We start from the raw sequence: 26,062 nt of genomic DNA on the forward strand, positions 1-26,062 counted from the left end.
AAGGACTCAGTCTGCCTCCCGGAAAACCCCTCAGGCCTCCCCCATCTCTCAAGTGTTGCCTCTTCTGGATAGAGAGCCTGTTATTCTTATACCAAAGCACTACTTTCAGCTTTTGGCTTTATGTTTGCCTGCTAACTATCTGAGCCAGGTTTATCCAATATGTGTCACAGTGTAGGAACTGGTATTCCCTGAAGGGAAATAGAAGTCTGTGGTCAAATAAGCTTGAAAATGCTGGATTAATCAACTGTGGCGGTCACTGTTGGTGCCACATCCCTGACTCTTCAGTGAACATGGTCCAAGTTTCATGGTCGGAACCTGCATTTCTGTTCCTAAAGACTTTGACCCTGGGAGTCCACCCTGCTCACCCAAGACAAGCAAGAAGTGCCAAGGCCTGGGCACACCTGAGGAGCAGCCCTCCAGCCAAAGAGCCATGGAGGTGGTGTGTGCCCACCCAGATCTCCCACCCCGCCCTTTCATGGGGGCAGCAGACCCGTGCTCTCACTGCTGCAAAGCTCCCCAGTAGGACCAAGCTTCAGTCACAGGGTCGCTGGCCCTGAAACTCATCCTTAGCTGTCTCACTTCCCTGCCTTCATTCCCTATCTATTAGGAATCAGGAAACTTCTTTTTTTGAGCACTTTACAAACCAACAACAATAAAAAAAAAAAACTTGTTCTTTCCTCCCCCCTCTTTTTTTTTTTTTGGTTGTGTTGGGTCTTTGTCGTGACGTGGAGGACCTTTGTTGCATCGTGTGGCATCTTCGTTGTGGTGAATGGGTTTCAGTAGTTGCAGCACGCCAGCTCTCTAGTTGTGGCACATGGGCTCCAGAGTGCACAGGCTCAGCAGCTGTGGCTCACAGGCTTAGCTGCCCGCGCCTCCCCCCAGCATGTGGGATCTTAGTTCCTTGGCCAGAGATGGAACGCATGTACCCTGCATTGGAAGGCAGATTCTGAACACTGGATCACCAGGGAAGTCTCTGGAATCAGAAAACTTTATCTCAGTCAGTGCTCTTGGGAAATGGAGACGAAGACACACCCAAGACGCATGTTAAGTCTCCAACCAAGGCCCAGAGTCTGAGGCCTTCTTAAATATATTTGACTGAGGAACCCTTCTCTCACAGTTTATCTTGAAGAGCGAGGGTTCTAGAGAACAGTCTTTGGGAAGCCCTGTGGTAGCTCCTGGGCAGGACGTGCACTTGTCACAGAGTTGTGTCAAGGGAAGAAGTCAGGGATGGGTTGGATGATCAGTATGTGAGGCAGGAGAGATGTTGGTGAGGGAATATTCAGCCTCCCAGAAGTACCTGGGCTTAGGACTCCTCAGGGACAGAGCCCTCCCAAAGGCCCAGGCTGCCCAGAAGTTCTGATGTGGGTGTTAAACAGGTTCATCTGCTGTTACAGGGCCTGCTTTGAATTCCTGCTCTCCTATATCAAGGACAGGGTGTGGATTAGGCTAATTCCTAGAGGATTCACACTTCACAAACAAAGAATATTTTGCTGCCTGGGAGGGAACAAACCGTCCTGCCATGTTCCTACCTGTAAGGAAACGGTACCAATCTCCTTCCAGCTGTGAGATGGAGAGGCAGAGACACCCCGGACTGGGCAATTATGTCAGGAAACTCAACATTTGAGATGAATGGAAAATAGCTGGGGAGGAATTTTTCCAACTTGGCTTGAGCAGGATTGAGTCCGGGTCTGAGAGGCATTCAAGCGAAGCAGAACCTGCAGTGTTATAAAATAGGATCATTTTATAGTTGGAAAATCTAAGGTGTGCCCTACCAGCAAAGCACAGGCATTTAACAATGTTAGTGGAAGATGCGGAAGGTGGGAGGAGGGAAATCAACCATGAAACGCTGGGTCGAACCTATGTTTGGAGTCCAGAGCATCACCGAGGCACAGGGAGACCCTCCAAGTTTCGGCAAGGACTGGGAAATTTTACTTTGCCCTAGAAGGACATGGGATGTCCTCTCTGGGACACCCCACAGTACTGTCCCAGGAAATCCCTGTGATGATCCACAGCAGACAGAAAACTCTGTCTGAACCTGCACACAGATCCTTAGCCTTCCGCTTGGCAATTGCTTCATGTTTGGCATTTGGTGGTCTGTTATATATGTGATGGGATACAATTTTAGAAGAGAATGTTCCGAATCTTTCCTGATCCCCTACCCACTCCTGAACATTATGGCCGGGCCTGCTTCCCACCCTCCAAGAAGGGCATTGCTTAGCAGACCAGCTCTTCAGAATTGGAAGCACAGAATCTAGAGAAAGGAAAAGGGAGAGAAGCACAAGGGGTCTGGGAGGCAGAGTTGAGAGGGGGAGTTTTCCGGCGTGGCTTGGGAAAAATAAGATCAGAGCTGCTGCAGCGCATGAGCAAAATGGATGAGAGAGAAAACAGGAAAGGGTTAAGAATGGCTGAAGATTTTTGTGCCCTCTTTGGTGTCTGAAATATATAAACTAAGCATAGGAGTGCTTACTTTGAAATTAGTCTTGATTGTGGAGCCTCTTGAACTCTAAACCCACCTTGGGACAGGGTTTTGTGGATCACAGCATAAAGCACTGCATAGATGCACATCCAGACCCCAAGACTTTAAACAAATCCACTCACCCACAAAATGTATGGCTAACAATCAATAAAAAGAGGCATCGGGACTTCCAGCCCAGTTCTCAGCAGAGTGTCAGGAAATCTTTTCTTCCAATCCTATTCCTCACCGTTTACCAGTTTTTTTTCTCGACTTCTGACTTTCCAGTAGTTCTCCCCTTTTTGGCCCGAGCATCCCCCTTGAACTTGAGCACAGAAGTTGACATCCCTGGTGTTGATCCTTGCTGTCCTTAGGAAACAGTTTTTTCTCTTTCTGGTTCTCTCCTGTCCTAAGCCTCCAGCCTGAGCACAGCCCAGCCTTCCTCAAGCCCCTAGACCACCCAGATGCCTGATGTTAACTGGGCTGGCTCTGCACCCCACCACCACTTTTGATCGTGTAGAACATGTCCATTTCCCCTTAAACGGTACCTTCGCATTTATGTCCTGTCTACATGCTGTGCTCCCCACTGCCAGGCCTCCAGCTCTTCCAGAGCAAGGGCTCAACAACTCCCCATCCCAGAACCAGCTTCAGTTCTCAGCCTGGGAGAAACATCAATAGGAACAAAGGTATTTGGAATTTACCATGGTGACACATGAGTTAACAGAAATCCCAGAACACCAGCGAGGCTCCTGGATAAATTAGAAATCATAGGAAACAGGGATGCTATTTTCTGGGCAATAGCCAAACATTGATGATTTAACAAGAGCAGTTCACAGAGCCTCCATGACTTTCCCACACTGAGTCATGGTCCGTCTTTGCTCATAAAGATCAGACCTCTCCTGGCTCAGCTGATTTCTCCCAGGTGGACTGCATTTTTCCCAGGCCCCTACAATCCTGCCTTGTGTAGCCCTCTCTGCCCTCTTCCTCCTCCTCATTAAACCTAGAATCTGGAATCTGATAGAACCCAAACTTCTGTAGGTCTGTGATGGAATCTTGAGTTGTTTTTTAATTAGACTGTATTTTTTTCCTGTTTTTATTTACTTTTTTTTTGTTTTTTTTTCGTATCTACTATGGGACAAGCCCTCTGCTGGGCTCTTGGGAATACAGGGACAGTCCTGACATTAAGCAGTCCCAATGCAATCAAGAAGACAGTCAGGAAATTACAAAATGCTGTTGTGATGGGGCTGGTATATTGCACATGTAGAGGAGGGCTGCCCAACCTCACCTCTACAGGTAGAAGCTAAAATTCCCACTGCTTTTTCTTCATCAGAGGAGGGAGAGGGGCACCACTGTGGGAAAGTCACCAACCTGCACGGCACAGCCTGAGATCCCATTGCCCAGCTCCCAGTAACACACAGGAAATTGTGAAGCCTGAAGCCTTAGAAACACTCCTATTACATCCATCTTTCCTTGGAAAAGCTGCCCAAATCTGACTGGTCCCTGGCCTTCTTCCCCAGTGTGGTTACCAACACCTCCAAGAGAGCTCCATCTTCAGGCAGGTGCCAGGAGCCCATGGAGCAATGATTCTCCGCTGCACCCCTCAACACCCCTGCCTTCCTCTGGTGGAAGCCTGCCCCTAGGGACTCCACTCTGCCCACAGTTGCAAAATGTAATTTTATAGCATCATGCTCTTCACGTTCTTGACTTCCAACTTTTCCTCTGCTCTCACCCTCATCCTCCTTTCTGGTGCAAATCTCTTGAATCCTGCCATGCCTTCATGTTTCCGTTTAATCAGATAGCTCGTCTCTGGGGCTGCTGTCACCAAGGGCTTCCACCAAGGCGCTTTTGGTAATCATTTTCTGTGTCTTCCCACATCCCTGCCCCCCAGCACCTCTGACTGTGCTCTGCATCTTTTTGTTGTTGTTCCTCACTTGGACTCATTCATGAAAGCCATTTTAATTTGTTTTCTGCTTGAGTCTATTAATACAAGGCATTTCCATTCTATTGCCCTCATTAATTTTGTTTGTGCTGCTGACTTCAACCCAGTAGATATACATCAGTCCAGACGTGGTAGCTTTGCAGAAGGGAGAGTGGAAAGGCTCCGCTTAGCGGTTAGAGTTTGCATTGTTTCTGGTGATCTGCATTCTTCACGACCTCTCTAGTGTGGGTGATGGGTTTCTCTTCCCAACTATGAGCTCCTCCCAGCTGCAGCCTCCTTCTGTGTCTTCTCTGTATTAGTGACAGCCCACAGGCTTGCCTGCCTGGCTGGTCAAGCCCTCCACTCCCACCTTCTCCCTGTTCGCTTTCCCAGACATTCACAGTCTGGGCAGAGAAGGACCAGAGTCCTCAAAGCAACCCTGTTGCACACAGGAGCTCTGACCACTGCTCCCCACCCCCAGGATGGTGGTCCCTCCATCATGTACTTGCCTCCCCCTTCAGCTCAGAAAAAATCAGGGAAACCTTAAACTCCCTTGGACAATGAGGATATTTCCAGGGGCGGGGGGAATAAAGTCATCTGGGTTTGAGCTGAAATGCTACCTAGCTCATCAGAGGGGTGGTGGCTAGCACAGACCTTCTGCTCCTCCTAACGTCAGAGAGAGAGAGAAGGGGTTGGAGGGTGAGGGTGAGGATGAGCAGTTCTGAGAGGCTGGGCAGGTGCCATATGCGTTCATGTGTGCCTGTGTGTGTGTGAGACAGAGTTGCAGAGAGACAGAAACATACCCCTCCAGGGAGCATGGTAGAGTAAAAGAGCTGAGAAGATGAAGCCACCAGACCTCAAGTTGCTTTCAGGCAAACTTCTCTTTCTTCTGAGTCTCCATCTCCCCTGCAGTTAGATGAACAGCTGGAACTGTGTGGTTTCCAAAGACAGCAAAAGAGACACAGATGTATAGAACAGTCTTTTGGACTCTGGGAGAGGGAGAGGGTGGGCTGATTTGGGAGAATGGCATTGAAACATGTATAATATCATATAAGAAACAAATCGCCGGTCCAGGTTCAATGGTACTTTTAAAATGTAGGATCCTTGAGCAAGTAACTTCATTTCCCTAGGCCCTAGTGAAGCATGGATCCCAAGGTTGGGATCACAACATCTCTTATGAGAAGTGTGTAGGGTCATCCCGAAAAAGTTGCAAAACAGGGTTTGGCACATGGCAGGCTCTAAACAAATCTGTTCTTAGTTCTGTGCTTCCAGATGCTTGTGGAACAGTGTAATAGTGCAGGGGACCCCCTGGGATTGGCTTGGAGGAGGAGGCTTTGTGCAGGGCAGGCTTGGGCCTGAAAGAACATCTGGCTCCCCACCTAGCCTTCTTGTGAGGGCCCTTCTCCCCATTCAAGGCACAACACAGTGTGGCTCTTCCAGAATAGGGAAATTTGGGTACTTTGGGGTCAACACCCCATCAACAGCAAAGCCCCAACAGGCACAGTGCTGTCTAAAAGAGATTAGAAACACCCAGGGTACATGGTAACATCTTCCCCATCTCTCAGTTCTTCTTTCTTCTGTATTGGCTTCATTCTCAGGCAGACGCTCTCCCTGGGATATCAAAATTGACATCTGGAAGCAGGAAGTTAAAGAGGTCTGTGGCTCCCTCACCTCCATTCAAGCAGAGTTCCCTGGTTCCCCCTCGAAAAAGTGAAAGTGTTAGTCATTCATTCGTGTCCAACTCTCTTCGACCCCACGGATTGTAGCCTGCCAGGCTCCTCTGTCCATGGAATTCTCCAGGCAAGGATACTGGAATGGATTTGCCTTTCCTTTCTTCAGGGGATCTTCCCAACTCAGAGATCAAACCCGGGTCTCCTGCATTGCAGGCAGATTCTTTATTGTCTGACCCACCTTAGTTCTAGCTAAAGCCCTGGGTTTGACTCTCACTGGCCTGGGGTCACGTGCCCACCCTAGACCTCTCATAACACCACAGAGGTGTGACTCACTGGTTAGCCCACCCTGAGACACAGTTGGTGAGTCAGCATCATCTGAACTGCCTAGGACCTGGGTTAAGAATAAAGTGGGTAGTGGTCCCCCAAGAAGTGCTGAGATCTTGGAAATGATGGGTTTGGGTTTCAGTTGAGCTTTCCTTGATCTTCTGTCTCAGTTAGGCTTTCCCAGAAATAGACCCAGAGATAAGGATTTGTATGAGAGTCATTTATCAAGGAAGACTATACTGGCCTTCCCTGGTGGCTCAGTGATAAAGAACTCAGCTACCAAAGCAGGAGATGTGTGTTCAGTCCCTGGGTTGGGAAGATGCCCTGGAGAAGGAAATGGGTACCCACTCCAGTATTCTTGCCTGGAAAATCCCATGGACTGAGGAGCCTGGTGGGCTACAGTACATGGGGTCGTGAAGAGTCAGACACGACTTGGCGACTCACCACACACACACACAGTTTATCAAGGAAGTGCCCCCAGGGAACATCTGTAAGGGCAGAGGGAAAGCAGGACAACGAAGAGGAGAGGTCAGATTCTGGCCATGTCCTGGGCAGACTCCCTGATCCCGCATGGGACCCTGCCAGTGTGAGTTTCACTTCCAAAGAGCCCCAGCCTGAGACTAGGGGGCTGGCCTCCTTTAACTTGGAAGACTGTAAACTTCCAGGTTCTTCTGCATTTCCTTTTGTGAACTCAGTGACTCCAGCAGCCCAGGGTAGTCCTCGGGAGAAGAGGAAATGGTAGAGCCCTGGGAAAGCAAGAGCTGGCTGGAGCATCCCCTGACCAGAGGGATCCAGGCAAGTCACCAACAGCGTTTCCTAGAAGGCCAGGGCCCAGGCTCATTTTTCTCACTTCACACCATGTCCTCCACTTTGTCAGTCCAGATAGTAACATGTTGCCTTCGCTGAGAATGAGGACACTTGGCTCTAAAATCCCTACATCAGAGAACACTGAGGAATTTGATTAGTGTTGAAGCACCATGATGACCACTTCAGTTGCCAAGCCAAGCGTGCTCTCTGCACAGAGCAGTCTCATCATTTCCTAAATGATCCTGCTGTGCAGATCACCTCAGACTGACCCATTGCAGGAGCAAAGAGACATGCAGTGGAAACGGGTGTGCCAGAGGAAACTTGACTTCCCTTCTACCACGTGCCGGGGAGAGAGCTTCCGGTGGGCGGGCAGCCTGCTTGTTGCCGGCTGGTGAATGTGAGCCTTGCATGTCACTGGCAGTTTGTCCTCAGGACATGCCTCCTGCCCTGGGGAGGGGGTGATGTGGTGGAACCAAACCACTCTGTCCCCCATGGCTTGTTGGCTCCACAGCAGTGGGATTGTCCAAGGCCTGCTCTCCTTGGCCAGACTCCCTGGATTGCTAATGAGCTATTTCCAGCAACTGCCCTAATTGTCCCCACAACAAACTGTTCTCCACCATCAATTATATCCCAGCCGTTGGTGGTCTCCAACTGTGTTTGGAGATACAGACAGTGAAGTACCTGACAATTTTTCAACCTGTCCTCAGCCCTAGTTAGGCAGTCACCTGCCGTCATCCGACAAGGTGAATGCTCGCCTCATGTGTTTGAATGACTTTCCCAAGCAGGAACACCCTTCCCAATCCCCCGCCTTCATGGACCCTACTTGTCCTGCTGGGCCTGTTAATCGTTCTCACCTCTTCTGACATTCATTTAACTCCTCCTTTTTATATAGAAAGTGAAGGGGTTAGTCTCTCAGTCTTTTGCGACTCCTTGAAACCCCACGCACTGTAGCCCACCATGCTTCTGTCCATGGGATATTTTTTCAGGCAAGAATACTGGAGTGGGTTGCCATTTCCTCCTCCAGGGGATCTTCTTGACCCAAGGATCAAACTCACTCCTACATCTCCTGCATTGCAGGTGGATTCTTTACCACTGAGCCCCTGGTACAAATTTCTCATTAAAAGAAATGCAAGGCCAATGTGTGTTACTTGCTCAGTCGTGTCTGACTCTTTGCAACCCCATGGGGTGTAGCCCACCAGGCTCCTCCGTCCGTGGGATTTTGAGTTGCCATTTCCTTCTCCAGGGGATGTTCCTGACCCACAGATTGAACTCGAGTCTCCTGCATTGCAGGCAGATTCTTTACCATCTGAGCCACCAGGGAAGCCTTCACACTTACTAGGTTGGCCTTTAAAAGGAATGAAATTCTGACACATGCCTTGGAGACATTATGCTAAAAGAAATGATCCAGTCACAAAAAGACAAACACTATATAAATCTGCTTACATGAGATGTCCAGAGTAGTGAAATTCATGGAGACAGAAAGTAGAATGGTGATTACCAGGGGCTAGGGTGGAATTGGGGGTATTATTAATGGGTATGGAGTTTCAGTTTGGAAGGATGAAAAAGATCTGAGGCTATGTGGGTGGTGATGGTTGCAGAACAATGTAAGTGTATTTAATGCTACTGAATTGTTCACTTGAAAATGGTTAAAGTGGTAGATTTTACATTATATATACTCTAACATAATAAAAATATTTAATGAAATATAAAACAATTGCCATAAACCAAATTTGCCAGAGGCTCCTGGAGCTGAGGGTAAAGATCAGCTTGGCTGCCTCCATGCTTCGTGCAGAAACCGTGGCAACAACCCGGGTCTGGCCCTTTAATGCCAGTCCCACAGAGGGCAAGCCTTTCAGCGGAAGCTGTGAACATGCACACTGGGAAGTCAGGCAGACCCTCTCTGTGGAAATCAGCATGTCTTTGAAGGTTTTAGTGCCCGATTTAGCCTCACCCAGAGGTGACCTTCTACACAGGGCCAAAAGAAAAGTGATTTCTTTGATCGTCCATATGACCATAAACTGACCTCCTGCGCTTTTCAATTCATTTTAAATCACACAGTTCTGGCCAAAGTGATTCCACCTCTTAGCAAAGAATATTTCACATTTTGACCAGTAATTCTGGGCCAATTTCAGACTTGTTCACTTGAATAGCAAGAATAAAATCTGTGAGTTCTTTCTGGGTCTTTCTGATCTCAGGCAGCAGGGAAGGAAATAGTCGTAAGTGGCATGAGTCTAGGGCAGAAGATGAGAATTGGAAAGTCCTCCTTGCTTAGATGTGAACTAGGGTTCATTTGGGCCACATCCAAGGTTAGAGGAAGACTGGTGTGCCTCCAGGGCAGGGACCTGAATTCGCTTTCCTTGGGTCAGACTCAGTGTCTTCCCAGAAAGAAAGACCACATTTTCTTCTGCATCATTTATGATGTTTTTGGCGGCAAGTAACAGCAACTCATCTCTAGCTGGAGAGAATTCAGCCTCTCACATGACAAAGAGGAGGGAATGACTTTAGAGTCAGCAAACCATCTGCTCAGCGTCATAAGCAAAGACTTATTCTCTGTCCATCTCTCCACTTCCTCCACAGGCTCGAGATGGCTGCTGCAGCTCCAGACGCCGTGCTCACACCAGGCCATGGGAAAGAATAATTTCCAGAACCCAGCCCCGCCCCAGCTGACTCTTCATTGGCCTGAATTGCATCACACACCAATGCGTAAACCAGGAGTCAGCAGTTTTTCTGTAAAAGGCCAAGAGAATAAATATTTCTGGCTTTGAAGACATGTGTTTGGTTGTATGCAGGTCTACCAAAAAGGAGCCATCAGTAATGCATTAACAAATGACAATGGCTCTGTTATGAAAAAAGTTTATTGATAAAAACAGACAGACTGGACTTTCCTGGTGGTCCAGTGGTTAAGCCTTCATGCTTCCACTGTGGGGTGCATGAGTTTGATCCCTAGTCAGGGAAACTAAGATCCTGTATGCCACATGGCAAGGCCGAAAAAAAACAAAACCTTAAAACAAAAAACAGGCAAGTTGGATTTGGCCTATGGGCTGTAGTTTACCCATCCATGCTCTAGATCGACCATTCTGAAATATATCATAGGCAATTTGTTGTTATTTTATAATACTACTTGTAAGTGGCTTATTCTATTTTTTGCTGGCATCTAAAAAAGATATTGGAGAAGTTCTAATTCATAATATGGAATGTATGATCATCTAATAGGCATTTTAACAGAACACAGCAAAACTGGGACACCAAATGAAATAAAAATTTCCAAGAATGTCTTACGTTCTAATGAGCATCAAAGTAGACACTAAGGGAAGACTCAGAATTCAGTTAAACCTTGTTCCGTACTTACTTTGTAGCTTTACAAATTAACATTTGCAAAACATCTAGGGCTCACTATAATCCCCTTGGAAGTCCAAATTCTATTCTCTAGAAGCTATTTTCATATCTCCTTTTTATTCTTCCTGTATTGAAAGTCAAAACTGAAAAGAACTCTTTCCAAACCTCCAAATTTTATAGATGAAGGAATGGAGGCTCAAAAAGGACAAGCCACTTTCCCCAGATCACACAGCCACACAGAGCCAAAATTAAGACCCAAAGCCAGGCTGTGGTAGGTTGTAATATCGTTCAAAATATCTGCTGCCCCTCCCAAGAGGTGGAATCTACAAATTCCTGCAAGGAAAAATTTGACATTTGCCTTGGCACACCCCTCCCTGGAACCAGAGTATATAACCCACCTCCTTGCTGAAATCCGGAGTGGCCAAGTGACTTGTCCATGAAGTGTGGTGAAGTGAGCACGTGGCCCTTCTGATTACTCCTCCAGCCTGGGCTACAGGGTGAAGGAGATAAGCAGCACCGATACAGCTGACCTGTGATAGACACGTCATGTGAATGTGAAATAAACCCCTGAAATGTGAGGCTGTTTGTTACAACAGCTTGACTGAGCCTAATCCTGACCAATACACAGGCTTTACAACTCTGAACACTGGGCTCTTTCTCACCTGGAGAGTCTCAGGTTTCCCGTGGTGCTACTCAGAACTGTTGTTGTTCAGTCACTCAGTCATGTCCAACTCCGTGACCCCCATGGACTGCAGCACCTCAGGCTTCCTTGTCCTTCACTATCTCCCAGAGTTTGCTCAAACTCATGTCCATTGAGTCAGTGATGCCATCCTACCATCTAATCCTCTGTCACCTGCTTCTCCTCCTGTCTTCAATCTTTCCCGGCATCAGGGTCTTTTCAAATGAGTCAGTTCTTCATATCAGGCGGCCAATGTATTGGAGCTTCAGCTTCAGCATCAGTCCTTCCAATGAATATTCAGGGTTGATTTTGTCAAGGATTGACCGGTTTAATATCCTTGCAGTCCAAGGGACTCTCAAGAGTCTTCTCCAACACCACAATTCATAAGCATCAATTCTTTGGCACTCAGCCTTCTTTATGGTTCAACTCTCACATCCATACATGACTACTGGAAAAACCATAGTTTTGACTATACTGAACTTTGTTGGCAAAGTGATGCCTCTGCTTTTTGATATGCTAAGTTCGTCATAGCTTTCCTCCCAAGCAGCAAGCGTCTTTTAATTTCACGGCTGTAGTCACTATCTGCAGTGATTTTGGAGCCCAAGAAAAGAAAGTCTGTCACTGTTTCCATTGTTTCCACGTCTATTTGCCATGAAGATATAGGACCAGGTGCCATAATCTTGGTTTTTTGAAAGCTGAGTTTTAAGTCAACTTTTTCACTCTCCTTTTTCATCTTCATTAAGAAGATCTCTAGTTCCTCTTTGCTTTCTGCCTACTGTGATACCATCTGCATATCAGAGGTTATTGATATTTCTCCTGGCAATCTTGATTCCAGCTTGAACTTCATCAAGCCAGGCATTTCGCAGATGTACTCTGCATAGAATTTAAACAAACAGGGTGACAATGTACAGCCCTGATGTATTCCTTTCCAAATTTTGAACCAGTCCATTTTTCTATGTCTGGTTCTAACTGTTGCTTCTTGACCTGCACACAGGTTTCTCAAGAGGCAGGTAAGGTGGTCTGGTATTCTGATTTCTTTAATATTTTTCACAATTTGTTGTGATCCATACAGTCATAGGCTTTAGCATAGTCAATGAGGCATAAGTAGAGGTTTTTCTGGAATTCCCTTGTTTTTTCTATGATCCAATGGATGTTGGTAATTTGGTCTCTGATTCCTCTACCTACAAGCTCTAAAATCCAGCTTGTATATCTGTAAGTTCTTGGTTCATGTACTGTTGAAGCCTGTTTTGAAGGATTTTGAGCATTACCTTGCTAGCATTTGAAATGAGTGCAACTGCGTGGTAGTTTGAACATTCTTTGGCATTTCCCTTCTTTGGAATTGGAAAGAAAACTAACCTTTTCCAGTCCTGTGGCCACTGCTGAGTTTTTCAAATTTGCTGGCATATTGAATACAGAACTTTTACAGCATCATCTTTTAGGATTTGACGTAGCTCAGCTGGAATTCCATCATCTCCACTAGCTTTGTTTGTAGTAATGCTTCTTAAGGCCCACTTTAACTTCACATTCCAGGATGTCTGGCTCTAAGTGAGTGATCACACCATCGTGGTTATCAAGGCATTAAGACCTTTTTTGTACAGTTCTTCTGTGTATTCTTTCCACCTCTTCTTGATATTTTCTGCTTCTGTTAGGTCCATATCATTTCTGTCCTTTATTGTGCCCATCTTTGCATGAAATGTTCCCTTGATACCTCTAGTTTTCTTGAAGGAATCTCTATTCTTTTCCATTCTATTGTTTTACTCTATTTCTTTGCATTTTTCACTTAAGAAGGCTTTCCTATATCTTCTTGCTTTTCTTTGGAATTCTACATTCAGATAGGTATATCTTTCCTTTTCTTCTCTGACTTTCACTTCTTTTCTTTTCTCAGCTTTTTGTAAGCCTTCCACAGACAACTATTTTGCCTTGTTGCATTTCTTTTTCTTGGGGATGGTTTTGATCACCACTTCCTGTATAATGTTATGAACCTCTGTCCATAGTTCTTCAGACACTCTCGTCTATCAGATCTAACCCCTTGAATCTAATTGTCACTTCCACTGTATAATCATAAGGGATTTGATTTAGGTCTTACCTGAATGGCCTAGTGGTTTTCCCAACTTTCTTCAATTTAAGTCTGAATTTTGCAATAAGGAGTTCATAATCATGATCTGAGCCATAGTGAGCTTCCAGTCCTGTTTTTACTGACTGTATAGAGCTTCTTCTCCATCTTTGGCTGCAAAGAAAATAATCAATCTGATTTCAGTATTGATCATTTGGTGATGTCCATGTGTAGAGTCATCTCTTGTGTTGTTGGAAGAAGGTGTTTGCTATGACCAGTTTCTTCTCTTGGCAAAACTCTGTTAGCCTTTGCCCTGCTTCGTTTTGTAGTCCAAGGCCAAACTTGCCTGTTACTCCATGTGTCTCTTGACTTCCTACTTTTGCAGTCCAGTCCCCTATGATGAAAAGGACATCTTTTGGGGGTGTTAGTTCTAGTAGTCTTGTAGGTCTTCACTGAACTCAACCTCATCTTCTTTGACATTACTGGTTGGGGCATAGACCTGGATTACTGTGATATTGAATGGTTTGACTTGGAAATGAACAGAGATCATTCAGTCGTTTTTGAGATTGCACCCAAGTACTGCATTTCGGACTCTTTTGTTGACTATGAGGGCTACTCCATTTCTCCTAAGGGATTCTTGCCCACAGTAGTAGACATAATGGTCATCTGAATTAAATTCACCCATTCCAGTCCATTTTAGTTCATTGGTTCCTAAAATGTCGATGTTCACTCTTGCCATCTCCTGTTTGACCACTTTGAATTACCTTGATTCTTGAATCTAACATTCCAGGTTCCTATGCAATATTGTTCTTTAAGCATCGGGCTTTGCTTTCACCACCAGACACATCCATAACTGAACATTGTTTCTGCTTTGGCTCAGCCTCTTCATTCCTTATGGAGCTATTTATCCACTCTTTTCCAGCAGCATATTGAACACTGACCTGGGGGGTTCATCTTTCAGTGTCATATCTTTTTTATTTTTCATTCTGTTCGTGGGGTTCTCAAGGCAAGAATACTGAAGTGGTTTGCAATTCCCTCCTCCAGTGGACCACGTTTTGTCAGAACTCTCCACCATGACTCGTCCATCTTGGGTGGCCCCACACCGTGTGGCTCATAGTTTCATTGAGTTACACAGAGAGCTGTGATCCATGTGATCATTTTGCTTAGTTTTCTGTGACTGTGGTTTTCATTCTCTCTGTCCTCTGATGGATGAGGATAAGAAGCTTGTGCAAGCTTCCTGATGGGAGGGACTGGCTGTGGGGGAAACTGGGTCTTGCTCTGGTAGGCAAGACCATGTTCAGTAAATCTTTAATCCAATTTTCTGCTGATGGGTGGGACTGTGCTCCCTCTCTATAGTTTGGCCTCAGGTCAGACTATCATAGGGGTAATAGAAACTCCTCCAAAAGGACTTATGCTGAGTCTCCCAGGACCGCGGCTCCCAGTGCCCCTGACCCCACAGCAATCCACCATGGACCCACACATCTGCCAGAGACTCCCAAACATTCACAGGCAAGTCTGGCTCAGTCTCTTGTGAGGTCACTGCTCTTTTCTCATGGATCCTGTGCACTGGATTTTGTTTGTGCCCTTCAGGAGTCTCTGTTTCCCCAGTCCTGTGGAATTTCTATGATCCCACTGACCTTCAATGTCAGATTCCCTGGGGATTCTCAGTCTCTTTGCTGGATCCCCAGGTTGGAAAGTCGGTTGTGGTGCCTAGAACTTTCAAAACAGTGCAAGACCTTCTTTGGTATAATTGTTCTCCAGTTTGTGGGTCACCCGCCTGGCAGCTCTGTGGTGGGGCTAGTGGCAATCTCTTCCAAGAGGATTTATGCCACAGGCTGTGTGTGAGGAGCACACATTCCAGCGTCCATCTGCCTGGGTTCAGATTTCAGCTGTGTGATGGGCCAGGGGCTCTTTTGCCTCAGCATCCTCATCAGTAACATAAAGATCAGTACCTTCTCTACAGTGATCTGGTGAGGATTCAACAAACTAATCTGTGTTGTAAGGACTATAATCCACCTCACTTGATGGCTCTTTGCTTTGTTGCACTTTGTACATACTGAGTGTTTTACAAACCAAAGGTTTATGCCAACCCTGCATCGAGCAAGTCTATCGGTATCATTTATCCAACAGCATCTCCTCTCTTCTTGTATCTTTGTCACATTTTGGTAATTCTCACAATGTTTCAAATTTTCATTATTGTTGTATTTCTTATGGTGATCTGTGATCAGTGATCTTTAATGCTAATAAAAGAATAATGATGGTGCCAATAAAAAAATAACTCACTGAAGGCTCAGATAACAGTTACCATTTTTTAGCAATATTTTTTAATTAAGATATGTATGTTGCTTTTTAGACATAATACTCTTGCACACTTAGTGGACTACAATATAGTATAGCAAATATAAATTGAATGCACACTGGGAAACCCTCCCCAAAATTGTCTGACTCACCTGTTTGCAATATTTGCTTTATTGCTGTGATCTGGAACCAAACACTATCTCTGGGAGGTCTGCCTGTACTGGCTAAACATTGGTTATTATTATTCCATATACTTTCCTCCTGGCTGACATTTCGACAACAGTAGGGGTTGAGAGGCGAGGGCTCTCTGAGACTGTTCCATGTCGTTGCATATGCGAACAACAGTCTTCCCATTAGAAGTCAGTCTCTGCTGTGTGCTGTGCTGACAACCACCATTGTCCCTGCTCAGGACAAGGGGAAGGGACAGGAAGGGCTCTTGTGGAGAGATTACATGCAGGGTCCTAGAGTCAGACTGGCTAGGGTTCAAGTCCTGCCTCTGTTTTTCCCTTCTTACACATCTATAGCTCAGTTAGTAACCTGAATGAGCCTCAGTTTCCACCTCTGTAAAATGGGAATAATAAAAGTGTCCATTTCATGGACTGGAGTGAAGATTCAATGAAATTATTCACATAAAAATGCTTCCCACAGTGCCTGGCACATGGCAGGGGCTCACTAGGTGTCAGGCAGGTATTCTATTGTAGATGGTACCAGCCAAGGGAAGCGGGGGCAGAAGCAAGCGGCAGGAGGTGATTCATCTTTCAATGCACCTGAACAAGCCACAGGGATCTTTATCGCCTTGGCTCCCCTCTGCCTTCCTGAGATCATAGCCTGATTGTCTGGCTAGTGCTGAGTTGGTAGAAAACAAAGCATCCTCCCCACATCGCGCAGCTGGCATGGATCCCCATGACCAGCACAAACTGCCTGGTCTGCTTGCCACATGGGGGAGTCACTGGGCATCCATCAAGGTGGAGGCTACACTCAGCGTGAGGCAGCTGGCCAGTGCATGTGGGTTTAATGACCCCAGATCAAGGTCACATACCATGATGGAGGAAGAATGAGATTGGGGCAGTGGAGCATTCTAAGATGCACTGTGCCCTTTCACAGGGAGATCTGAACGGCATGGAGCTGCCCACGAAAGGAGCCCCCTCACTCCTGGACTTTTCAACCACATCCTTTTTGCTGTGTACCCTTTTGCTGTGGCAGAGTTGCTGCCCAGCTACCTTAGCCAGGACCCTGATGCTCACCAGATGGGGAGCTCTACCTGCGGCTGGTTGTACTTACTTCACCTCCTGTCCTGCAGATACCTGCCCAGGCCTGGTCAGAGAGCTGGAGAGTGCCTTGTTGAAGACACATCCCGCAAGCCTAGCCTTTGAAATGCTTGCCCATAGCCTGTCTGCCCTAAATCTCAGTCTCTCCAGGTTAAACCTGCAACATGCAAATATACCCAAGGAGTAGGGAGATGCGGGGTACCTGCCAGGATGAGCTTCCTCATGGTGTCAAGCACTCCTGTTACTCACTTTTGACCACCATGTGCCAGGCTTGTCTTCCTCATTGTTTGGAAGGGTAGGGTGAAGTACGGGACCAAGATTAAGAAGGGTTTGGGGTGGGGAGTTCATGGGCCACGGCTGCCCCATGCCACATCTAGAGCTCAGCCTGGGGACCGGGAGGAGAGTCCAAGAAACCTCACCGAAACACCGCCAGGGACTCCAGTCCTAAGGAAGAAGAAGCAGATAGACTATGGAAAATACTGCACAAGAGCCCTTTGGATTTCCTTTTTTTTTTTTCCTTATCAAATGTTATTATGAATTAGCAGCACTCACTCCTGAGCCACTGGGACTATGTCTTTACAGCCTCCGTCGTAGCAAACCTTAAGGCTGGAAAGAAAAGCCTTTTATTTGAGAAACACTGTGGGGGTTTATTACTGAGTCAATGGAGAAAGCAAAAGGAGTCTGTGAGAGGAAATAGTACAAAGACTAGAATATCTTCAGCAAAATAATTGCAAGGCAACATTTCAGGGTAGTTTAATTTCCTACTGCATTTTAATGACCAATATAGAAGATATAAAAATGTCGTTTACAGACAAACTCCAACATTTTGTTTCTCTGGTTGTTCTAATAGATCAAATGGGACGTACAATATGATTTTTTTTTTTAATTTTTTCACCAAACACTGTAATCAATCTTTCAAGCTACAGATCTGTGTAGTTACCTCTTGTCACACACTCAAAATAGATATGCCTAGGAAGTGGGAAGAAAAGTCTTCTTTTTCCTTCTGATAACCAGGCAGGAAACCTTTACAAAGTACATCCTTAGGCATTCTCCCATTCTGTTCGTAACCTTTTTTGGAAGTTACAATGTTTTCATTCCCAGGCTCTGAGGTGTACTGATGAGAACACAGGAGGGATGATGAGGGATTTAGGAACTGAGGGTCAGTTTTCTAATCCATGAGCTTCTTCTGCCTCTGCTCATCACTGAGAGCCAGACCCAAGCCCTCCAGGAGGCATGTGCTGGGCAAAGCAGGGAAGCAACCTTCACCCTGGCTCTTCCTGTGTTCCAGGCTCTGGGACAGGGCAGGGCAGGGCGGGGTAGGGGGTGGGATGGTGGACCAGATCTAACCCCTGAGATGACGGTCCCTGACCCCATAGGCGCATCTGACTTGTCTCACACAGCCTCCTCTTCGTCTAAAATCAGCTGACGGCATCCTTTGGAACTCTTATATTCGGACTTTGTTTTCTGCGGCTAGTAACATCGAAAAGGCAGAACCTGGCTTCTCAGCAAGGACTTCAGGCTTATCAAACTCGACTACCTGGAAGTCAGAGAAGAAGAGCTGAAATTGTCAGAAAAAACCTACCCACCATAGAGCCCAAACCACTAAAACCTCTGGAGAGGTGACACCAACTTTCTGTACCTTCCCGTTTTCCATGACCAGGACACGGTCACAGTTGAGGACTGTGTTGAGCCGGTGGGCAATGGTCAACACAGTGCAGTCTTTGAAGGCATCTTTGATGGTGTTCTGAACAAGAGTGTCAGTCTTAGAGTCCATGGAGGCAGTGGCTTCATCCAGGAGAATGATCTGTTGGGGAAGGAACGTTGTGAAAGTCACACCAAGCCAAAGCTGTACCTAGAGGGAAACTTACAGTCTTAGCTCAATTCATTAAAAAACAAAAGAAGAAGGGCTGAAAAGTAAGGAGCTACGTATCCATCTCAGAAAGTTAGAAAAAGAGCAAGAGAAAAAAAGTCATGTCACACAACCTTTATCTTTCTCAGAGGGAATTGACTTGCTGGAGTAACAAGACTGTACATTCTTTACTTACCTTTTTATAAATGGTTTATTCTAATCCCACAAACTAGTAGGAAGAAATGCCCCATGATCTTTATCTACTGCGCTTATGAGTCAGCATGAGGCATAATAACAGCTCTTGTATTCGTTTCCGGTTTCTGCTGTAACAGAGTCACACAAATCAGAGGCTCAAAACAACACACACTATCTTACACTTACTTTTAGAGGTCAGAAGTCCTAAAGCTAAGGTAGTGTCAGCACTGCATTCCTTCTGCAGGCTCAGAAGGAGAAACGTTTTTCTTGCCTTTTCCAGCTTCTAGAGGTTGTCTGCATTCCTTAGCTCGTGACCCCTTCCTGGTATCACTCTGACCTCTACTACTTCCATCGTCACTTTCTTTCTGACTCTCTTGCCTCTCTCTTACAAAGACTTGCGTAATTACACTGGGCCCACCAAGGTAACCCAGTGTAATCTCCCCATCTCAAGATCCTTGACCTAATCACATTTGCAAAGCCCTTTTCCCCAGATAAGGTAACACATTCACAGATTCTGAGTATCAGGACACGAGTATCTTTTGGAGGGGGGGCGGGGCATTATTATGCCTGCCATAGTTGCTGCTGTTGCTAAGTCACTTCAGTCGTGTCCGACCCTGTGCGACCCCATAGACGGCAGCCCACCAGGCCTCCCCGTCCCTGGGATTCTCCAGGCAAGAACAGTGGAGTGGGTTGCCATTTCCTTCTCCAATGCATGAAAGTGAAAAGTAAAAGTGAAGTCGCTCAGTCGTGTCCGATTCTTAGCGACCCCATGGACTGCAGCCTACCAGGCTCCTCCATCCATGGGATTTTCCAGGCAAGAGTATTGGAGTGGGGTGCCATTGCCTTCTCCAGCCTTCCACAGTGCTGGTTTGCAAATCAGAGGACTTGATCAGCTCAGCTCTAACTCTTCTTGACTTTGGCTAAATTGTATAACTTTCCCAAACCTCTATTTCATTGTCTGTAAAAGGACACCTTATTATGTATGTGAAATGCAAGGACAACCCATCAGCACCCTGTAGGGCCACAGTCAGCAGTGAACGTATATTGGCCCCCTTCTCTGCCGTTAGCATGCTAGAGAGCCCATGTGATGGGTTACGCTTTGATCAGGGTTCAGAGGGCATGATTTCTTTTTTTTTTCCACTTCAAATTATTGATTTTACTATAAAGTTAAAATTTTACCAAAATATTCTTTAATATAGTAAATAAAAGCCATGTCAATTACCATGTCTAAGGCTGTTCACCTCTACCTATCACAGTTTTGTAGGATATCATAAGATACAACTTGGTGGTGATGCTTTAGTCACTTAAGTCGTGTCTGACTCTTCCGACCTCATGGACTGCAGCCCACCAGGCTCCTCTGTCCACGGGATTTCCCAGGCAAGAATACTGGAATGAGTTGCCATTTCCTTCTTCAGAGGACCTTCCAGACCCAGGGATCGAACCCAGGTCTTCTGCATTGCAGGCGGATTCTTTACCACTGAGCCACCAGGGAAGCCCAAATACAACTTAACATTATGGAATAGCCTGAATTTCTTATGGCAGAATTTTCTCTGGGTCACTGAATTTAATTGGAAGATTGTAGCAAACTTACACTTAAACACACAGAACACGCTTACAATTATCTACCTAATGTTTAAATACCTTCTTAAGAGTGGACAAAATAGGCAACCACTTATTTGTTTTCATGGTATTTTTTAAAGTCTGGTTGATTGGAGAATGGGATTTCTAAAGCAGCAGCAATCCTTTCCTTGAAATCAGTAAGCAAAGATGAGTAAGTCACTAAGAAAAATGAGCATAATTTTATAGTCCTCATAGACTGGGATACTGAAGCCCTTTTTCAGTATCCTGGGTACTGTTTATCAGGCCTCAGACTTGTTCAGGGACAAAGGGGAAATGTTGAGAGGCTGATTTCTCAAACCCAAACCACTTAGGAGGACAGAAAGAATAGCTAAGCAAGCCCTCCGGGGAGAGGCCCAGGGGAGGCAGGTGTTATTGCTGTAAATAGCTGTTATTTTTCAATTTTTACCCTTCACAACTTTGTCTTAAGAAAAGTGATCGGTTTTTAAATGGACCAATTCCTCTCTCTTTGCTGAAAGACAAACACGTGGCTCTGTCCCCTGGATTGAGCGGCGCTGCAGGGAATATCAAAAATGTGACCGATCCATTTCCTGTGCTGCTTCCTTACTTTTGAATCACGGAGAAGCGCTCGGGCCATACAAAGCAGCTGACGTTCCCCTACTGAGAAGTTTTCTCCATTTTCTGTGACTTCTGCCTGTAATTTTTCCGGGAGTTTCATTATCTATAAAACACAGAGAATGCCATATCTGTACTGATGATCTATAAAATTGTCCTGCATCCGCTATATTGATGGCCCCCTTCTCTTGCATTTATCAGCTGGCTTTATTTTACTGCAGAAAAGAAAGCGCAAGACAACAATCATTTCAATATTGCGAACAGGCACCAGGGAGAGACCAAGGAGTAGGCAGACATTAATAATTTAAAATCACAGCGTGATTCATAGAACCCCGTAGACACCTTGCCAAAAGAGTACAAATGATGCACAGATGGCTCCAGAGAAACACAAACAACTGCAAATGGCTTTCAGCGTCCCTGTTTCCACGGATAAAACAGAGATGGGGTGGGTGTTTTCTGGTCATCAAGGAAAGGTAAGACAGGGTCTGACTTATTTAGCATTTTAAGTCAAAGCGGCTTTGGGAGATGCTCACCTTGGTCCCAAGTCCCAGGGAAAAATTCCCTCTGGGCTACAGAAGTGCCCATGCTCACCTGCTGACCCAGCCGCAGCTCATACAGGACAGGGCCACGTCTCACAGATGGTTCGTTCCATACCATACCCCTCACCTTCCCAGAGCTTATCTGTTTCAGTAAGCAAATGAGGCTACTGGCACTTCCTCTGCTCTGGAGTCAGATGGCCTTAAGTTCAAGTCTCCATTCTGCCACTCAGAGCTTACTACCCTGAGTCTTAAGGGCTGCATCTCTAAAAGTGAGGGTAGGAGTACCAACCTCAGAGGGTTGTGGTCAGGACCAACTGAGATACTGCAGGTAGAGCTCTTGACTCTATTTAGGCCATTGAACTGGCCTAATAAATAGTCTATTGCAACTCTTAACAAGGAGTGATAAGGATCAACATATGTGGTACCAGCAAACAACTAGCCAAATTTAAACCCGGACCAGGTATTTGGGGCACTGGGGCTAGGAAATGGATGTGTCCTGGACAGCCCCAGTGACCTACTGTGTCTCTCATGAATGTTCTCTCCAGAACCTGCCAGAGCATCTCATCACTGTGACTCTCAAACGGGTCCAAGTTGTACCTGCAGTGAAGGAAAGGAGAGGAAACTGAGTTTCTGAGGATGAGCGGATGGAAGAGCATATTTTCCACAGCACGAGGGGAAGAGCAGAGGAGGTAAGTGATGACGCCGTGGCAACAAGGGCAGTGCTTAGCCTGGGACAGTGGTCCATGAAACACAAACCTCAGGCCGAGAGACCACAGACCCATGACTCTGGGAGGGAGCAGAGACCACACCAAGGTGGGCAGACCACCGCCAAGCGAGGCACCAAGGAGACACATTCAGTCCTCTCGGTGGCTCTGTGCAGAACAGCAGGTCTGACCTCGTGCAGAGTCTTGGCAGAGAGAGGGAGCAAGCAATTCCACTCACTGGTGCATTCACTCTGCCTTGAGAGGCAAAGCTTTGTCAGCAGCTTCAGGGCCTCGCAGAGGGTGAGCGCCTCACGTGCAGGGTGTGAGTCTGGTGTTTCAAGATACGGAATGTCCTTCTTTTCACACAACTCTCAATATGGCCCCCTACTTCAGCTGGAACCCAGTCGGCAAAAGGTCCCTCTTGTTAGAAGGGCAACCGCTGCACTGGGCTAAATGAGAAACCGTGGTTTTCCCCCGTGCCTTGCCAACAGATCCTGAACCCTGTAGAGGTTGCGATGGCCCTACTTTTCTTGTACTTGAGCAGCTTCTGATTACTTCTCTCTCTCTTTTAATATTTATTTGTTCATTTGGCTGTGTCAGGTCTTCTCTCTAGTTGTGGCTCACAGGCCCCAGAGCAAGTGGGCTTAGTGGCTCTGCAGCCTGTGGGATCTTAGTTCCCCAACCGGGGATGTAACCTGAGTCCCCTGCATTGCAAGGCACAGTCTTAACCGCTGGACCACCAGGTGAGTACCTCTGTTCACTTCTTAGTGGGAGTGAATTGACGAGCTTCCAAAGGACGGCTACATATGTAGAATAACCGTTTATTGTATTGTGCAAACTGGGGTGATTTAGGCCATGGCTAAACCTGATACAATCCTGGACAGGCATCCCAGAGTCAACCGGGATGTCTGCTCGCCCTGCACACAGCATCTTGCTTATTTGTAATGCAGTTTATGAAACACAGGTTTCAGGGCCTTGGTCCTCAGCTCCCCCAAAGCTTGTGAACATCTCAGGACATGACTTCCCTCAGATAGAACAACCCCAGGCCAGCCACCGTGTGACAACTTCTCAAAGCTCTTGTTACTCTGATTTCACTATCCAAAAATAGGGATGCACAGCGATCAAAAACAGCTACCTTACTGTACCTACAAACAGGACAGGATCCTGGGGGATCACAGTCAGCTTGGTTCTGAGGTCTTCCAAATCAACAGTGCAGATATCCACGCCATCAATGAGGATCGTGCCACCAGCGGGCTCCACCAGACGAAACAAAGCCATTCCTAAGGATGACTTGCCTGGGAACAATAAATGTAGAAGCAGCAAATCTCACATAAGTTTGCATTGCATCATATCTGAGTATCTGTCTAATCAAGTGAATTTTTAATGCAGTGAAAATGGCTCTGTGCGGATGAGTGTACAGACAGAAGTCCCACTCTGCAGGGGTGATTGGCTGCCCTAACACTATTACCCTGCCCATCCCTGCAGGGCTGTTAGCGCGTGACTCATCCTCTGGGCCTCGTCTCACCAGAATGATTCTCACTTAATTAATTCAAAAACTGATGTGTGTTTACTTCCAACTGCATACACACCCATTCAACCTGAAATCTCAATTTACAATAAAGACATTTCAGGAAAAAAACAGCCAATCCGCCACACACACACATCACCCTCTGGTGTGATGTAACTAGCACACCCAGTGGAAATGCAAAGAAAACAACCTGCAAAAGACGCAATCAGAGCTGGTCCTCACCAGAACCTGTTCTTCCAACGATCCCAACTGTCTGCCCACTTTGGATGTTCAAGTTCAGCCCGTTGAGAACAAGGGGAGAATCGTCTCTGTATCTCATCTGATAGTCTCTGAATGTTATCTCCCCGTGGCTGGGCCAGTCGTGAGGACAGGTCCCCACCTTGAGGCGGTGAGTGCGTTCGGGAACACAGGTCTGAAAAGCAGAATGACAAACGGCAGGTTAGTAGTCATTTGCTTTCCCATCCATTTCACTCATTCGTTCATGCATTCATTCACACAGTTCTAGGTACTGGTATTCAAGATGGTGAACTAGACCAAAAAGGATTCTGCACTGCAGAAACTCACATTGCAATGGGGAACTCAGATAACAAAACAAGAAAAGAAGTGAGAAATGAAGACACTTAAAGAGACTATTGCTGTAGAATACAGAGTATGTGTGGTGAAAAGGGTAGAAGAAGTGAAAGTAACGGTGTTAAGGAAGGCGTCTGTGAGGATGTGACATTCAAGCCAAGACCTGGAATGCTGAGACAATGCCAACTATGAGAAGATTCATTCCAGACAGAGAGCTGCTAGTGCAAAGGCCCTGAGGCCAGAACAAGCTCGAGGACTTGGAGAAATAGAAAAGTTGTATGGCCAGGGCTTAGTGAATAGAGGGATGAATAAATATAAGGAGCAGTGCATACTGGTCCTTGTGAGCCTCAGCACGTGTCAGCATTATGAGCAATCCGGACCAAGCCTTGAGAGATTAGCAGAATTCAGTCAGACACAATTTCATTATCTGCTAGAGTCACTGCGGTGTTAGAAGTAGGAAGCACAGCATGTCAAGTTCAGAGTTACATGGAAAAGGAATTAAAGTTTCTTAAGAGCCCAAGAAATGCAAAGTCTAATTAAGCAGTGAAGTAACGTGACTGCATTACAAGACCAACCCCTCCTCTGAATTATAAAGTCCCTGTTAACCAGGGAGAAATAAGACTCCCATGATCCCCATTAGGGTGGCTGACCAGCTCAAATTGCTGGTCGATAGGCAACCACAATTAGCTGAGAAAATAATAGTATTCCTAGACAGTGAATATTTTTAACCCCTAGAAGATTTAGAATTAGTAATATTTAAGTATTTAAGAGAAGCAAAATTATAATGGTAATATTTTTAGTTTATGAACTCTGCATACTTGGTGTTTTAACTATTCATAATGTTAACAACATTCAGACTGTGATTCTAAATTAAAATGTATAATTGAATAACTTATTTTAACATGGTTTTAGGTTTAAAAACTTACTGTTTATATACTGCATTGGGATTGTTATGAGAACTTAAAGCTCTCCATATTTATAAGTTTAATTTATTAGATTTATATAACCTCAGGAAGGTTTGTTTGTTGAATCAGATTATCGAGGTACTTAAAAAGGAAACGGAATACATTAAATTTTAAAATGCAGTTTAAAATGTTTTAAAGTGTTTAATTAAGTTTGCAAATGGAGCCAAATGCTGTTCAAAGGCCCTTAAAAGTGATTGCTTGAATTGGTGAGACTGCTTTTCAAAGAACAGCAGGATTTGTAAGGGGAACAGAAAAAGCTTTTAAAGAAGTTAGACTAGATTTTTAAATTTAGTCAGCCAAATATTAATTTTTAGAAACTAAAGTAAGCCACTGAATTCTCTTTTCTGGGTACAGAAACCCCTTGAGGAAATATTTTTAAAAAGAACCTCTCCCTCAGCATTAAGGACTTTAGACTATATAAATACGGATTTTAAGAAAATCCACACGTGAAAAAGGAGCAAATGCCTAAATTCTGCCAGAGTTAACTGGCTCCTCCTCTGGCCCCAATTTCTTACCGAAATGTACTCCCTGAGCAGCTCCACGGAGGTGAACTTGGCCTGGGTCTCGGTCCCCGTTCGCACGCACACTTGGAGCAGCCCGCTTAGCTATGGAGGGGGAACAAGCGACCGCAGTCAGAGCCCTTTCCGCCTTCAGGGGCAGCTGTGAGTCACCCTCCGGTCTCACTCAGGACCACACAAAAATAGGCCTCCG

General features: G+C 45.9%; 1 protein-coding gene across 7 annotated transcripts in view; it reads right to left on the minus strand.

Moving 5' to 3' along the window:
* Positions 1–17,187: 17,187 nt before the first annotated feature.
* Positions 17,188–26,062, minus strand: part of ABCC12 (ATP binding cassette subfamily C member 12) — a 95,314-nt gene continuing 86,439 nt past the window's right edge. For 3 of the 7 annotated variants that reach the window (XM_070770517.1, XM_070770518.1, XM_070770519.1), the window contains 7 exons: positions 25,867–25,956; positions 24,039–24,228; positions 23,424–23,583; positions 22,103–22,181; positions 21,038–21,151; positions 18,448–18,612; positions 17,188–18,345 (listed from right to left, as the gene is read on the minus strand). In XM_070770517.1, coding sequence (XP_070626618.1) covers positions 18,253–18,345; positions 18,448–18,612; positions 21,038–21,151; positions 22,103–22,181; positions 23,424–23,583; positions 24,039–24,228; positions 25,867–25,956 — 891 coding nt within the window. In that variant the 3' untranslated portion in view covers positions 17,188–18,252. Of the gene's footprint in view, positions 18,346–18,447; positions 18,613–21,037; positions 21,152–22,102; positions 22,182–23,423; positions 23,584–24,038; positions 24,229–25,866; positions 25,957–26,062 lie in introns of those variants that run through there. The other 4 variants (XM_070770516.1, XM_070770515.1, XM_070770512.1 and 1 more) reach the window with 4 other exon arrangements.

This window comes from Bos indicus, chromosome 18 (genome assembly GCF_029378745.1).
Source record: "Bos indicus isolate NIAB-ARS_2022 breed Sahiwal x Tharparkar chromosome 18, NIAB-ARS_B.indTharparkar_mat_pri_1.0, whole genome shotgun sequence".
NCBI classification, from domain to species: Eukaryota; Metazoa; Chordata; class Mammalia; order Artiodactyla; family Bovidae; genus Bos; species Bos indicus.